The sequence below is a fragment of the Hemitrygon akajei genome, chromosome 8, assembly GCF_048418815.1.
Source record: "Hemitrygon akajei chromosome 8, sHemAka1.3, whole genome shotgun sequence".
NCBI lineage: Eukaryota > Metazoa > Chordata > Chondrichthyes > Myliobatiformes > Dasyatidae > Hemitrygon > Hemitrygon akajei.
Window position 1 is genome coordinate 21,653,578 of NC_133131.1, and position 14,484 is coordinate 21,668,061.

The following is a 14,484-nucleotide window of genomic DNA, read 5'->3' on the forward strand; positions in this document are numbered from 1 at the left end:
GTGAAGAGCCAATTAGATTGCATCCACTGTAGATCTATTGTGGCAATAGGCAAATTATAGTGGGTCCAGGCTGTGCTTAGGCAGGAGCTAATTCTAGCCATAACCAACCTCTCAAAGAACATTATCATTGTAAATACAAGAACTATTGCGGTCACTATAATCGTTAAAGCAGCGCACCCTGCTCTTCTTGGGCACTAGTATGATTGTTGCTCTTTAAGCAAGTCAGAACTTCCGACTGTAACAACAAGAGTTTGAAAATGTCTTTGAACACACCAGCCAGTTGGCTGGCATAGGCTTTTAGAGGCCTACCAGGTACACTTTTGGGGCCTGTCACCTCGCAAGGGTTCTCCCTCTAGAAAGTTATTCTGATATCAGTGTCCAAGACAGAGATTACAGGATCACTTGATGCTGCAAGTACCCTCATAGTTATGGTTTCATTCCCCCTTTCAAAGCCAGCATAGGAAGCGTTGAGCTCATCTGGTAGTGAAGCAACACTGCCATTCATGATGTTAGGTTTTGCTTTGTAGGATGTAATGGGCTGCAAACACTGCCAGAGTTAATATGATCCATTCTACCTCTAACCTCAATCAGAATTGTTCTTTTACTCTTGAAGTAGCCCTCCACGAGTCACACCTGGCCTTTTTATATAGTTCTGGATCACCCATCTTGAATGCCAGAGAGCTGGCCCTCAGTAAACTACAAATCACTTGGCTCATCCATGGCTTCTGATTTCGGTATGTACAGCATGTTCCCATAGGCAACACACTCATCCACACAGGTCAATGACAAATGTGGCATATTTATTCAAGCTCGAAGATGACCCCCTAAATACTGTCCAGTCCATCAACTCAAATCAGGGGAAATGAAGACTGTTAGTAGCATGAAAGAATTTTATTTTTTTAGTAAAACAGGCAGTCCCCAAGTTACGAATGCCTGCCTTAAGAACAACTCGTACTTACGAATGGAGGGAGGAGAACGCCGTCCGCCATTTTAAATCAGATCACAATGCCATCCGCCATTTTAAGTCGGATCACAATGCCGACCGCCATTTTAAGTTGTTGCCGTTAACACTGTGTTGAGTGTGTAACTTTGTATTTGGCCTAAATATTTCTTAGCAAGATTCACCATGACACCCCCCCTTTTCCAGTCAGCACCATCCCCACTTGTCCCATTTAACCTGTCTCAGTGCGGGTGGACTTCAGGACCCAGGGGAGCAGAGGACCCGCGGCTGCTGCTGAATCTGCAGTTTTCTGTTCTGTTGATGGAATACGATCGCGATTGAAAATGAAGTAGAAATAATAAAGCAATCGGAAAGAGGTGAAACTCCATCAGTCATTGGAAAAGTGTTAGGCTACAGTCGGTCAACGATCAGAACAATTTTAAAGGATACAGGTAAAGGATAAAGTGAGAATAATGGAGCATGTAAAAGGCCCTGCCCTGATGAAAGCTACAATTATTACTAAGCAACGCAGTGGTTTAATTACTGAAATGCATCGGTTTCTTAAGTGTTTTATATGCACAGAAAGGTTAAATATATACTATATACTAAGATAAACCTTTGACTAACTGATGCTAAATAATACCGGATGTACCTGTTCCGACTTATGTACAAATCCAACTTAAAGACGGACTCAGGAACGGAACTCGTTCGTAACCCAGGGACTGGGTTTCTAGCTCCGGATATCACTGCCTTCCTGTAGCAGATGTTAGTGAACATCCTGAGTGAAATTTTAATGCATCTGTGCATTTCCCCATGTATTCTCCTCCCCAGACGTCTATTTCCATTACTGATGAGTAGCAGCTGGCAACAGAAATACTAAACAACATTACTCTTCCTAAAATAGACATTGCGGAACACAATAAACACAGCCTACAAAACAGGGATTGGCCAAAACGTCACAATCCAACTCGAGGCGGAACTCCAGGATGTTGATACTCCTGCAGCTGATGAGTCATGTGAGTCCAGGGATATTTTAATATAAAAAAATTCAAAACAAATACAGTATCAATAAAGTGAAAATCCAGATGGACTTTCAACCAATTAAACCCTCACCTCAGCTGTTGACTTAATAGAAAATGTATTCTTATCAAGAATTGAGATCTGGTACAAGATTAATGTTCAGCTGAAGATCTGTTGTGTTGTAAATTATGAATGTTGTAAGAATAACAAGGCTCAGGCATTGATTCTACGTTGCAACTGTATGAAGTCTGTAGCTGGATGGGTGGTGACCCTAAAGTTTCTCTGGAAAACCCACAGAATTTGTCACACACAAACCACTACAACTGCACAGCTTGCAGAGCTAATGTTAGGAGGCGATAGCTTGGGGTCAGTCCAAAACTAGACAGGGTCAAGGAAGATCATGAAGCAGAAGAATTCCTGCTTTTCCCAACTTGGCTAAAGAAATTTCTTTAAAGATAGTTCTGATTTACCAGAGACAGGAAACCTTCTTGGATGGTCTTAGAATAGAATGTGGCCACCAATGCAATTGGGTGGCAAGTTAAATTAGGCATTCTCCTCTCTTGCTTGGGTGGCTTTTTTTTTGTGACTAGTTCTTGTTTATGTATTGCAAAATGGTAGGGAAGCTTGGTCCAAATCAACTCTTATTTTAAGAAACAGATCCACTTCATACTAAATGAATTATTTAGTAATTATTTAGTAAAGCTAGCAGTCTTTCAAGAATATTATGGAACTGAAGTATTTCTTTTTAAAACCCCTTACGAACCAAGATGGGCATTTGACTGCCAACATCCAAGGAACTGTCTTCCAAATGGATTAGGACAGCTAGATGGTGGGGCTCCAGAGCTTAATGAAGGCTACTGCAACCTTACATTGGACAACTTGGTAAATCAGTAGGATTTTAGTTGTAATCCTTTATTTGGGGATGAAAAACTGTATTTCAGAGTTTAACAAATAAAATTCAAGTCAGCCAGATCAATGTTAAGGCCCTCACATTTCTCTGTGCTCATTAACCCAAACTGCTTCAGCCATAGAAAATTTGCAAAGGGAAAAACTGAACTGTCGGATAGAAAGAAAACTTAATTAACTGGGGGAAACCGAACAATGGTCATGTTGCAGCTCCAAACCAAGACAATAGCAAGTTACTTTTGAAACATTCTTGCAACATCAGCAATTATTACAAGTTGTCTTCCATTGGTATCAGTGCAAGGGTACCTGTTGCTGAGGGAGTTCACAGCTGATGGAACGAGCATTCTGGGATACAGTGAAGTTACATCACTTGAAGAGCTAATCTCCAACTGAGTCTTGTGAAAGTCATTCTTTAAATGAGAAAGCCACTGAATAAACACAAACGCAAACATCAATAAACTATTGAAGTGTTTCTTCAAATTGATTCTCATCCAATTAAATATTAGCCCTATCTGTTAGAAAGTATTTATTTCTTTGCAGGCATTGATATGTGGCAATTGATTAATACTTTCAATTGCAGATCAGCTACAATGGGACCTCTGACTGTACGCAGCTATTTGAGAAAGAGCAATCAAGTGACGTTGACTAAAGATGAATGAATTTACAATCTGTAACCAACCTAAGTTTTTCCAAGGGATTTAGTTCAACCGGAACTGCGGCACACACTAGTCAATAAGAGACATTGGCACAAAATGGTTTGAGACATTCCATGCATTTTACAGAAATATTTCTATTGACTGCATTGTTTAAGATGTTCTATAGATAGAGCAAGGTAAATAACTCATAGAAACAGAACAATAACAAATAGCTTGGACCAAACAGTGGAGTCTATCTCAACAGGGATGACAGGAATCTACCCAGACTAATGCAATCTACGTATATTCCTCAGGGGAAATGGAACTAACTTTAAAACAAGTTCCAGCAGATCAGACTGCTCGCTAACATCACAGAAGAGGCTGCTGCTGAAAGCATTATACCAACTGAATACATTTTACTTGGTTGTACCTTCTTTATGACTCCTTGTCAAGAGCGACTATGTTTTAAGTAGCAGACTTATTTTAGCGAAACTGATAACTTTTCTGTTTTGAAAAGAAGGTTTTTTTTTCTTCCTGCTTGAGTCAAAGAAAGCAACTGGCTCTAGCAATCTGAGCCCAGCATTCTGAAATAGCTTCGGTTCTCAAAATGGTTGGGCACTGTTTCAGCACATGGCAAAAAATGCCCAATTTCTTTTTATTTCCTCTATCTCTCTACTCACAGTCAATCACCCCCTACCCACATAAAATCCACAACATTGCCCTGTTAGATACTCTATCCATTGACGGGAAAATTTCAGTCTATCTCAGCAGGCCAGGGCAGCATCTATGGGAAAAAAGTACAGTTGACATTTCGGGCCAGGACTCTTCATCAGGACTGGCACAAAAGGTGAGTCAAAGTAAGAAAGAGGAAGGGGGGGGGGGGGGGGTGTTGATGAGGAAGACACACAAGGGATCAGTGAAACTGGGAGTGGGGGGTTTGTGCAAAGGGGAGACATGGGGGACCACTTCGCTGAGCTTATGCTCCATCTGCCAAAGTAGGATCTCCCAGTAACCACCCATTTTAATTCCACTTCCCATTCCCATTCTAACATGTCAAACCGTGGCCTCCTCTAATGTCACGATGAGGCCACACTCAAGTTGGAGGAGCAACATCTTATATTCCATCTGGGTAGCCTCCAACCTGATGGTATGAACAGCAATTTCTCAAACTTCCGGTAACATCCCCCACTTTCACCATTCCCCATTCCCGTTTCCCTCTCTCACCTCACCTCCTTACCTGCCCATCACCTCCATCTGGTGCTCCTCCCCTTCGCTTTCTTCCATGGCCTTCTGTATTCTATTAGATTCCCCCTTCTCCAGCCCTGTATCTCTTTCACCAATCAACTTCCCAGCTCTTTACTTCACCACTCCACCCCCCCACTCCCGATTTTAACTATCACTTGTGGTTCTTCCTCCCCCCTCCCCCTTTCTTATGCTAACTCCTCATCTTTTTTTCCAGTCCTGATGAAGGGTCTCCCAGCCCAAAACATCGACTGTACTCTTTTCCATAGATGCTGCCTGGCCTGCTGAGTTCCTCCTGCATTTTGTGCGTGGTGCTTGGATTTCCAGCATCTGCAGATTTTCTCTTATTTCAGTTATCTGTTGGAACTCACAAAGTGCTGAGGTGACCATACAGTAATGTGGGACAACCTAGTCGGTGACAAGGCTCGACCACATGTACATTATAAACATTGCATAGCAGATGCTAAGAGGTTGCTGACAACCCACTGCCATTTAGATCACATTTGTTCAGCTGAGGCACAACAATCCTACAAAAGAAAGATGTGTGAAATTGGAATTGGATTTAAACATTGAATACATCAGCTTTTATTGAATTAAGGGCAAAATCGTTATTGTAAGTAAATCCAAAATAGAAACTGGATACTGGAAGCACACATGCTAGTTCTTTCATTATATAATTACTATGCTTTGGTGTATTTTGAAACTAGCTCTCACTTTCCTTGTTGATCGTAGCCAGAGACTTCAAAGAGAATCCCTTATCTGGGATACATGGGTGCAAATTTTACCTGAAGAGCTCAATGTTGGCCTCAGCTTCCAGTTGCTTCCAGAGCTGGAAACATTCAGTCATCATGTGTGTATAACAAGCCTTGGAATAAGCTTTCCGAATAATTCGCGTCTGCCCATGAGAACTTCCACGGGAATGAGGCAAGGCAAACTGAAAACGTATAGGAAAAAAAAATGAAGATTAGCATTAAAAAGGTGTCAGAAAGGAGAAAATAGACATCTCTTACTAAATTTGACAGTGATTCAGTCACATGTGAAATTAGTTGATGTCTTAATCCATCATTTGTTGGATATAGACTCCACACAGGCTACAGAGAATTAAATAGAAGCTGCTGTTTGCTTAGTCAAGCATGAAAGTGATGTTAACTTATTGACTTATTTTGAAAACAGGGCAGGTAGAACAAAACTGTCTATGTTACACGGTCACTCTCCAAGGACCTCTATCTGCAAATTAAATTGACAAATATTGTCTTACTAGATTTGTGGCTACCAATTAGTAGGATATCCAATCATTTTGAAGAGGATACACAAGGTAATGAGCACGTGTTTGTCGGATTGCCAAACATTTATTTCAACCCCTTAAATAGAAAAGCAAGGAGCTTTTTAAAAATGAGACAGATTGAAAAAAAAACTGGTGGCATCCCCGTCCATGAATCACTGAAACTTAACATGCAGGTCATACAAACAGTTCAGAAGGCAAGTGGAGTACTGGCTGTTCCTGTCAAGAGGATTTGAGTATAAATGTATAGGCATCTTAGTCTAATTAAATAGACGCTTAGTGAGATCACATCTGGAAAATGGCACTTCAGCCTGCCTATGAGAGTATATGCTTGCCATCAAGGAATGCAATGAAGGCTCACCAGCTTGTCCTAAGAGGAGAAATTAAGCATACATGGCCTACGCACTCCTGAGTTTACAAGAATGAGAGATCATCCCTTTGAAAAATAAAATTCTTCTGCGGTTGATTGGGTAGATGTGCTGTTGACATTTCCCCTTGCTGGGGTTTCTGGAAATAGAGGTCATTGTCTCAAAATAAGAGGCCAATCATTTGGAGCAAAGAAGAAATTTCTTCACGCATCAGCTAAAAGTATCTTTGGAATTCTTCACTTAAGGAGCCACCAAGTACACTCAAGACATATATTAATAGATTTTAAAGATTTCATGGGAATCAAAGGATCAGAGATTAATGCAAGAAGGCACATGATCTGCCATGATCTGACTGAATAGTGGTGCTTACTTCTCCTAATCTTCTGCAATGTAATAAAACCAATAATCTACCATCCGTCTGTTTGGAAGTTCCAGTGGTACAGAATGTGTTCAGCAGGTAATGCTTGCTTCGCTCCGTGTCCACTCACTGGGGTCCTAGTTCCTACATTCATCTGGTTCTGAGAGAGGAAGCAGAGGAGAGTTGTGGAGGCAATTGTAATGATCGTTCAAGAATCAGCGGAGTCAAAAAGGGTCCCAGGAAAATCGTAAATATAACAGCACCATTTAAGAAGGGGGTAGGCAATAAACAGAATATTATAGCCAGTTAGCCTGATAGAGATAGGGAAGAACTTAGAGCACGATATTAAGAATTAAGTTTAGATGTATTTAGAAATACACAATGAAGTGGGGTGAAGTCAGCATAGTTTTATTAAGGGGAGATCTTGCCTGTCAAATCTGTGGGAACTCTTTGAGGTGGTAGCAAGCTGTTTAAACAAAGGAGAGTCAGTGAATGCTATTTACTTGATTTTCAGAAGGCCTTTAACAAATGTGCCATACACAAGGCTGCAAAGCAAGATAAAAACACATGGTGTTAGAGACCATGTACTAAGATGGATAGAAAATGGACTGACAGGCAGAAATTAGTGTCCCTGAACTGGCAATAAACTGGTAACTTTAAACAGTGACCATGGTCCTTTTCAGGACAGCAGCTGGTGACTAGTGGAGTTCTGCAGTAGTCCACATTAATTACTGGATGAAGGAAGCTGATGGTGTTGAGACCAAGCTTGCATGTGACAGGTGGAGAGCGTCTGCAGGAGGACTTGGGCAGGTTAGAAGAGTGGGCAAACGCTATGCACTTTGGTAGGAAGAATAAGTGGGGAAAGAGTTTAGAAATCAGAGGTACAGAGGAGTTTGGGAGTCCTGGTTCAGAATGAGTCAGTAGTAATGAAAGCAAATGCAATGCTAGCATTTATTTTGAGAGGGCTAGAACATAAAAACAAAGATGTACTGTTGATACTTTATAAGGTGTCAGTCTGACTGTACTTGGAATATTGTGAGCAATTATGGGCCCTATATCCAAGAAAATATATCCACCTGGTCCAGAGGAGGTTCATGAGAATGATCCCAGAAATGAAAGGCCTGACATACATGGAGCATTTGACGGCTCACGGTCTGTACACAATGGGGTTCAGAAGGGTAAGGATCTCACTGAATAATGAAAGGCCTGGAAAGAGTGAACGTGGAGAGGATGCTTCCAGTACTGTGAGAGTCTAGGATCCGAGATCACAGCTTTAGAATAAAGGAACAACCTTTTTGAACTAAAGCAGGGAGGAATTTCTTCAGCCAGAGCATGGTGAATGTACGGAATTTGCTGCCGCAGAGGGTTGTGAAAGCCAAATCATTGTGTGTATTTAAAGATTGATAGTTTCCTGATTGGTAAGGGGGTGAAGGGTTATGCGAAGATTGGAGAACATGCTGAGAACAAACAAAGCAGCTATGATTGAATGGCAGAGCAGAGTCAGTGGGCCATTTGGCCTAATTCCGCTTCTACATCTCATGGTTCTGTTGGCCATATGCCCTTGAAAGCCACTAGGTTCACTGGGAAAAAAAAAATTACCTTAATAAAAATAGCATCCAGTAGTCTGGGAAAACTGCTAGTCCAGCAGCAAAATCTGGAGCATGCTGGATTAACAGAGTTTATTAAACTATTTGGGGCTTGCCTTTTTGCAAGTGCTGACAGTATTCAATAACTGCAGTACCTTTGGTTTTTAAATATTACCATGGTTCTTCAAGTAAGCCTAACGGCCTCATTTCCAGTTACAGAAACAGCAAATATGTGACATGATAAGAATGTAACATCTGTCCACTTCTCTTTAAGCAGGTTAAAAAGTGTAACATAATTCAGAGGACATGCTCTTTTTTTGCATCTATGAGCTTAACATGACAAAGTAGTCAGGAATTTGCAGACTACCCTGTGCCTGCTCAGTCTCCTTAAAAGCAAAGAATCCATCTGTAGTTTCCAGATGGACTCCTCCATGTGACCAGATCAAAATATTCTGGAGACACAATTTGATTTTAGGCTTGATTCTCCTGATTCTCATGCAATGAGATTAACCTGACAGCAGATTGAGATCTTTGACAAGAACCTTATGAAAAATACAATGGTTTGTGAGAATTCAGTAATATATAGCTAAGAGCTGTTTTATTTAACGAAGCTGATCGCTGTGTACATGAAAAGTAATATTCCTCTAAGTCTCAGTTCTAAACAAAAGTAGGCAGATTAAACATCCTGGCATTAGAGAACCTGACAAAGACTAAATTTGGATTTGGGAGCAGCATTTAAGATGGTAATAACAATTTAAAATAAAATCTAATGAGTAACAAGTTTGCATCAACAGCCAATGTCATCACAGGTGCTGTTGTCTTTATGTGAAATTGAAAAATGAATTACTATTTTCGGTGCACTAAACATTAATTATTCAGTGGGAGAGTCATCATATTTCAAAAGCAGTTTGAAATGCATAAATATTTTCAGAGACAACATGGAAAGATATTTTGTTTTGCAGTGTTGAGGAAATCAGTTGTGGTAACTCCAGACTGTGGACTGTGAGGCCATGGTTATGCAAGTGGTGGGTCCAAGTATTAGCTGTGCTTTTGTGTGGGATCTGCTGAGACAAATAATGAGTCACCTGGAGACATCTGCCCCACTTTAATAACTGGGGATGGTCTGACACTGACAGATGTCAGTAAACAGGCAAACTGCCTGCTAGCTCTGGTCTTCATTGGGAATGTTTTATATGCAAGCTAAAAAAAAATCTGACAAACATTTCAGTTGAGCAAATTTAGGAGATTAAAAGGTATTAATCCTTTAAGTGCTTTTACAAGCAAATCCAATGATCCTGTGGACGTTTCACTACATTCAATGATAGAACCCAGTAAAAAGCTAATTAGAGCACTCAGTTGAATTGTGCACCTTAATTGATTCTGAAAATACTATTCTAGTGTAAGAAATTGTAATACTTATGATTTGCCATCAAACTTTTTTTTTCCCTGTGCTCATTAATCAAGACTATTGCTGGAAATGGTGTCCATTTCTATCAAAGTTTGGAGCAGTCCAGGAACACTACCTCACTTTTGCACTATTTATTTACTTATTATTGTAACTTACAGAATTTTTTAATGTCTAGTATTGGCTGCCACAAGCAACAAATTTCATGACATACTATCACTATATGTGCTGTGTCGTATGACATAGGTGAACATGTTGTATGACCATCATTGTTCTTTGGCAAATTTTCTACAGAAGTGGTTTGCTATTACCTTCTGAGAAGACAGGTGACCCCATCCAATATCAATATTCTTCAGAGATTATCTGCCTGGCGTCAGTAGTCACATAACCAGGGCTTGTGACAATCACCAGCTGCTCATACGACCATCCACCACCTGATCCCATGGCTTCACATGACCCTGCTCAGGGGGTAAGCAGATGCTACACCTTGCCCAAGGGTGACCTGCAGGCTAACAGAGGGAAGAAGCACCTTACATCTCCTTTGGTAGAGATGCATCTCCAGCCCACCACCCGTTCATGACATATGTCAATGATAATAGACGTGATTCTGATTCTACAGGATTAGAAGTAAGAGGATAAATGTTACAGCCACGCAAAGAAACAACATTTACAAAGCAAAGGTTTTGAAAAACTGACATCTAACACGAAAGCAATAAGGGTACCACTGCCTAGCACTTGAAATCATGACCTTATTTGGGCAACTAGAGATACAACAGTTAGGGGGGCTGAATACAGCATCCTGGACAATTATGCGTTAGGCAGCCTGGACTAATTCAGATCAGTAGGACACCACTAAGTTCCTGAGGGAAGCAATGATCCAAATGTTAGCCACCTGGAAATCCAATCAGATGGACATTCCACAACCACCAGGAATTGTGCAGATGCTGGACATCCAAAACAACACACACACAAAATGCTGGAGGAGCTCAGCAGGTCAAGAGGTGTCTATGGAAATGAGTGAAAAGTCAACTTCTCGGGGCCCTTTCTTGCAACCTTGTTTTCTCCTTACCAATACATTCACTACAGAATCATAATGATGACAAAGAGCTGATACTAATATACTCTGCTTCACTGCAGCTCGGTGGCAGCAATCCATACCTTCCTCATTAACATTGCAAGCAAGGTGATAAATCTTAAGCTGAAAACAGAAAACATTAGAAAAGCACATTAGGTCATGCCATGCCTGATAAAATCAAAGGTGGTACAAATGTTTTAAGGTCAATGACTTCTGACTCCACATGTTGTCTGACCTACTGAGTGTTTCTCATGTTTTCTGCTCCCATTTCAAATATTATTATGACTTTGCCCTGACAATGAGGCTCCTGAGCCAAGGCCCGGACTTCTCTCCCATGATTAGTTGTATTTATAGATGCATCATACCCTGGGAGTTTTACAGCCTACAAAAGCCTGCTGTGAATCTCAGTGAACACAACCATGGACATGCTTCAACTCCTTGAAATAGATTAATACCATCAAAGCCAAGAAGGGTATTTTAAAGAGATCTTGTGATGTATTAGTTAAATAGACAGCTCTTTACAAAGGGACTAGAAAATGTGAGAGCCCTTTGACCAAGAGATTTCATAATGCCCCATAGAAAAAGCACTGTTTACAGTGACCAATTTACATAAATGTACTGTAGACACATCACCAGAAGGGGAACACATTCCCAGACTCCTATGGGATATATCTCAATCTAACCCACTGAATCATATAAAAGTGCCCCAAATCATTGTGTAAGACTTTCCCCAAAACTTGCCAACAGTAAGGCACAACTTATCTAAACAGTTTAAACACTTGATCATACACGGTGGCAAATATTCCAACGGTTCATACGTATAACACAAGTGCAGGAACTAATGAAACTTTGCGCCCGGCTGCGTGACGCTGAAGGACAATACGAGGTTACTTCCATCGAGAAGAGCTGGTTTTGACGTTAAGAATGATGATAAACACCGTCATCTCCGCGTGTCGGTCTCTGACACAGGACTGTGCCAACACAGACGCATTTCCAGCTGATCTCAAAATGGTTGAGTCTAATTAAAACGGATGGAATTTCACACTTTTACAAGCAACTTGAATACACATACCTGATCTATTAACAGCGTCTTGCTATTTCTGGAGAGATGATAGGCTGTGTAAGATCCCTGGACTCCTGCTCCAATAACTATCGCATCAAAGTCACTCATCTTGTTGTTTAGTGAAAGTTGTAAATCGGTTTTGGATCACGTGCCTTCCAAAGGTCACCTTGTTAGAAAGCTGGATGTACTGGCCCGGGTCAGATAGGAGTTTTCATGCAATATTGAAATAGCCTGCTGCGGAAAGTGTTCGCAAATTCACAGTGGGCGAAACTCTGGGATTAGAAGTTTTAGCAGGAACTGAACTACTGGCTCGGTCCTGTCGTGGATTATCGAGACCGACGAGAAACAGTTAGACAGGAAGGTGCCTTGGGGCTTTTCACTGTTCTTCACGCACTCCGCCAGACTCTTAACACGAAGTTTCTGCAGAGTAGCGGGAGAAAGTTTAGAATTGGCTCTTCAGCGTTAATTCTGCGAAAACTGGAAATTTCTACAGTTCATTTCAAGCGTTGGCCGCATTTTCTACATTTCATATCTCTGGTTATATTCCAACAGCTCTGGCGTTCATTTAGTTTAAAATCTCTTAACGAAGTCTCAAAACATTTGCCATTCCGAGGACTTTTTTTTCCTAAAGTAATTAACTTTATGATCCAATTTCTACAGTGTTGTTTGAACTTTAATAAAGGGAGGTTCACACTGGGGATCTGGAGCAGTCATGTCGGTATTGTTAATTTAAAAAAATGTGTTACTGGCATTGGAACCTCTTGAATAAACCAAAGAGAAAATTCTGCCTTGGAAGCTCCTGCATTCCTAACCTCTGACTGGGGTTTCAGAGGCTCTTGCAGTTTTCTTCCCTGGAATATACCGTAAACCTCTGGATTTTATTTCATTCTTAAATAATCAAACTGTCAAGTCTGAATAAATTCCTTTACTCAGTTTACTGTATTTGCCAATTTCTCCTTTGCTCTGTCAGCATGGCCTACCTCGATTTCAAAGCTACTGATAGAGTCTGAGAACTATTCCCAATGCACCTTCTGCTTTATATTCAGAAGGGACATCTGAATGAAGGTCACCTTTTTTACGATGAGGATCACTGGAAAACAGGTCACAACGTTAACCTGGTGACCAAATGATTAATGTGCAGATTTAAATATGATGCCAAGGTTTAATGTATGGTTTATCCCCTAATTTGGCCTTGTCAGTTCAAGTTACAAGTGTTTGATAATAAAAGAATCAAAATAATTGACCGACTTGGAAACAAGATAACAGATTCAACTGATTTTTGTATATTTGTTTAGTCTCCCATTCAATGAATGTGGTGACTTGATTATGATCTTAAATTAAACCAAGGATCTAACATCTGACAATATATATATATTTTTAAAACCCTCAATAGAAACAAGAACATATTATCAGGCTCCTCAAGTTGACCCCATGCCTCAACTCTTCATTTGTGCCAGTTCCTCATGGTCCTCGCCTTCCAAAAATTATCCCCCTTTAAACAAAGTGGTTGGAATTTGAAATATCCATAATGGGGCATAAAATGCAGGTTACTGGGACTGATGGGATAGATCTGCTGGGAGCCACTGGACAGCATGCTTTCCTGTCTTGTTATAATTGCTCCACAACTTAAAAAAGAATTGGCATGTACAGGAAAGGGGAAGATGTCTGAATAAGAAGTTGGTGATGGGGAGGGGAGGGAAAAGCGTACAAGCTGGAAGGTGATTGGTGAAGCTAGGTGGGTGGGGGAGAAGGGAATGAAGTAAGAAATTGGGAGGTGAAAGGTGGAAAAGGTAAATGGCTGGAGAAGAAGGAATCTGATAGAGGAGATGGACCATGGAAAAAAGGAAGAAGGAGGTGCAACAGGGGAAGGTTATATGAGGAGAAGCGGTAAGGGAGGGCCAAAGTGGGGAAATGAAGAAGAGGAAAAGGGGAGGGATAAAGTTACCAGAAGTTGGAGTAATCAATACATTCCTCCCCACCCCCACCCCACACTCTGCTTTCCACAGGGATCACTTCCTTCATGATCACCTTGTCCATTCGTCCCTCCCAACTAATTTCCCTCCTGGTACTGGCAAGTGGAAAAAGTGCTACACTTGCCCATTCACCTCCTTCCTCACCTCCATCCAGGGCTCCAAACAGACCTTCCAGGTGAGGCAACCCTTCACTTGTGAACCTGTTGGTGTCATCTACTGTATCTGGTGCTCCTGATTCCGCCTCATCTGTATTGGTGAGACCCAAAGTAGATCGGGAGAGCACACTCACTAAAACTATGACCAAATATTTCAATTCCAATTCCCATTCCAACATGTCGATCCATTGCCTCCTCTTCTGCCACGGCGAGGCCCCGCTCAGGCTGGAGGAATACCTTAAATTTCATCTAGGTAGCCTCCAACCTGATGGTATGAAATTCAGTTTCTCCACTGGTAATTTTTGCTCCCTCTCTGTTCCATCTTCTTCAATTCTCCACTCTGCCCCCCCCCCCCTTACTTCCACCTTCCTTTTTTACCATGGTCCACTCTTCTCCTATCAGATTCCTCCTTCTCCAGTTCTTTACCATTTCCACCTATTACCACCCAACTTCCTACTTCATAACTCCTCCCGCAC

The 14,484-nt window shown here is 41.1% G+C and overlaps 1 protein-coding gene across 1 annotated transcript in view; it reads right to left on the bottom strand.

Annotated features, from left to right (window-relative positions):
- The window catches only part of pipox (pipecolic acid oxidase), an 82,947-nt gene extending 70,692 nt beyond the window's left edge, over window positions 1-12,255 (bottom strand). The window contains exons 1-2 of the mRNA XM_073053430.1: window positions 11,890-12,255; window positions 5,529-5,677 (exon numbers count right to left, since the gene is read on the bottom strand). Of these exons, the coding sequence (XP_072909531.1) occupies window positions 5,529-5,677; window positions 11,890-11,988 (248 nt within the window). The 5' untranslated portion in view covers window positions 11,989-12,255. The remainder of the gene's footprint in view (window positions 1-5,528; window positions 5,678-11,889) is intronic.
- Window positions 12,256-14,484: the final 2,229 nt, after the last annotated feature.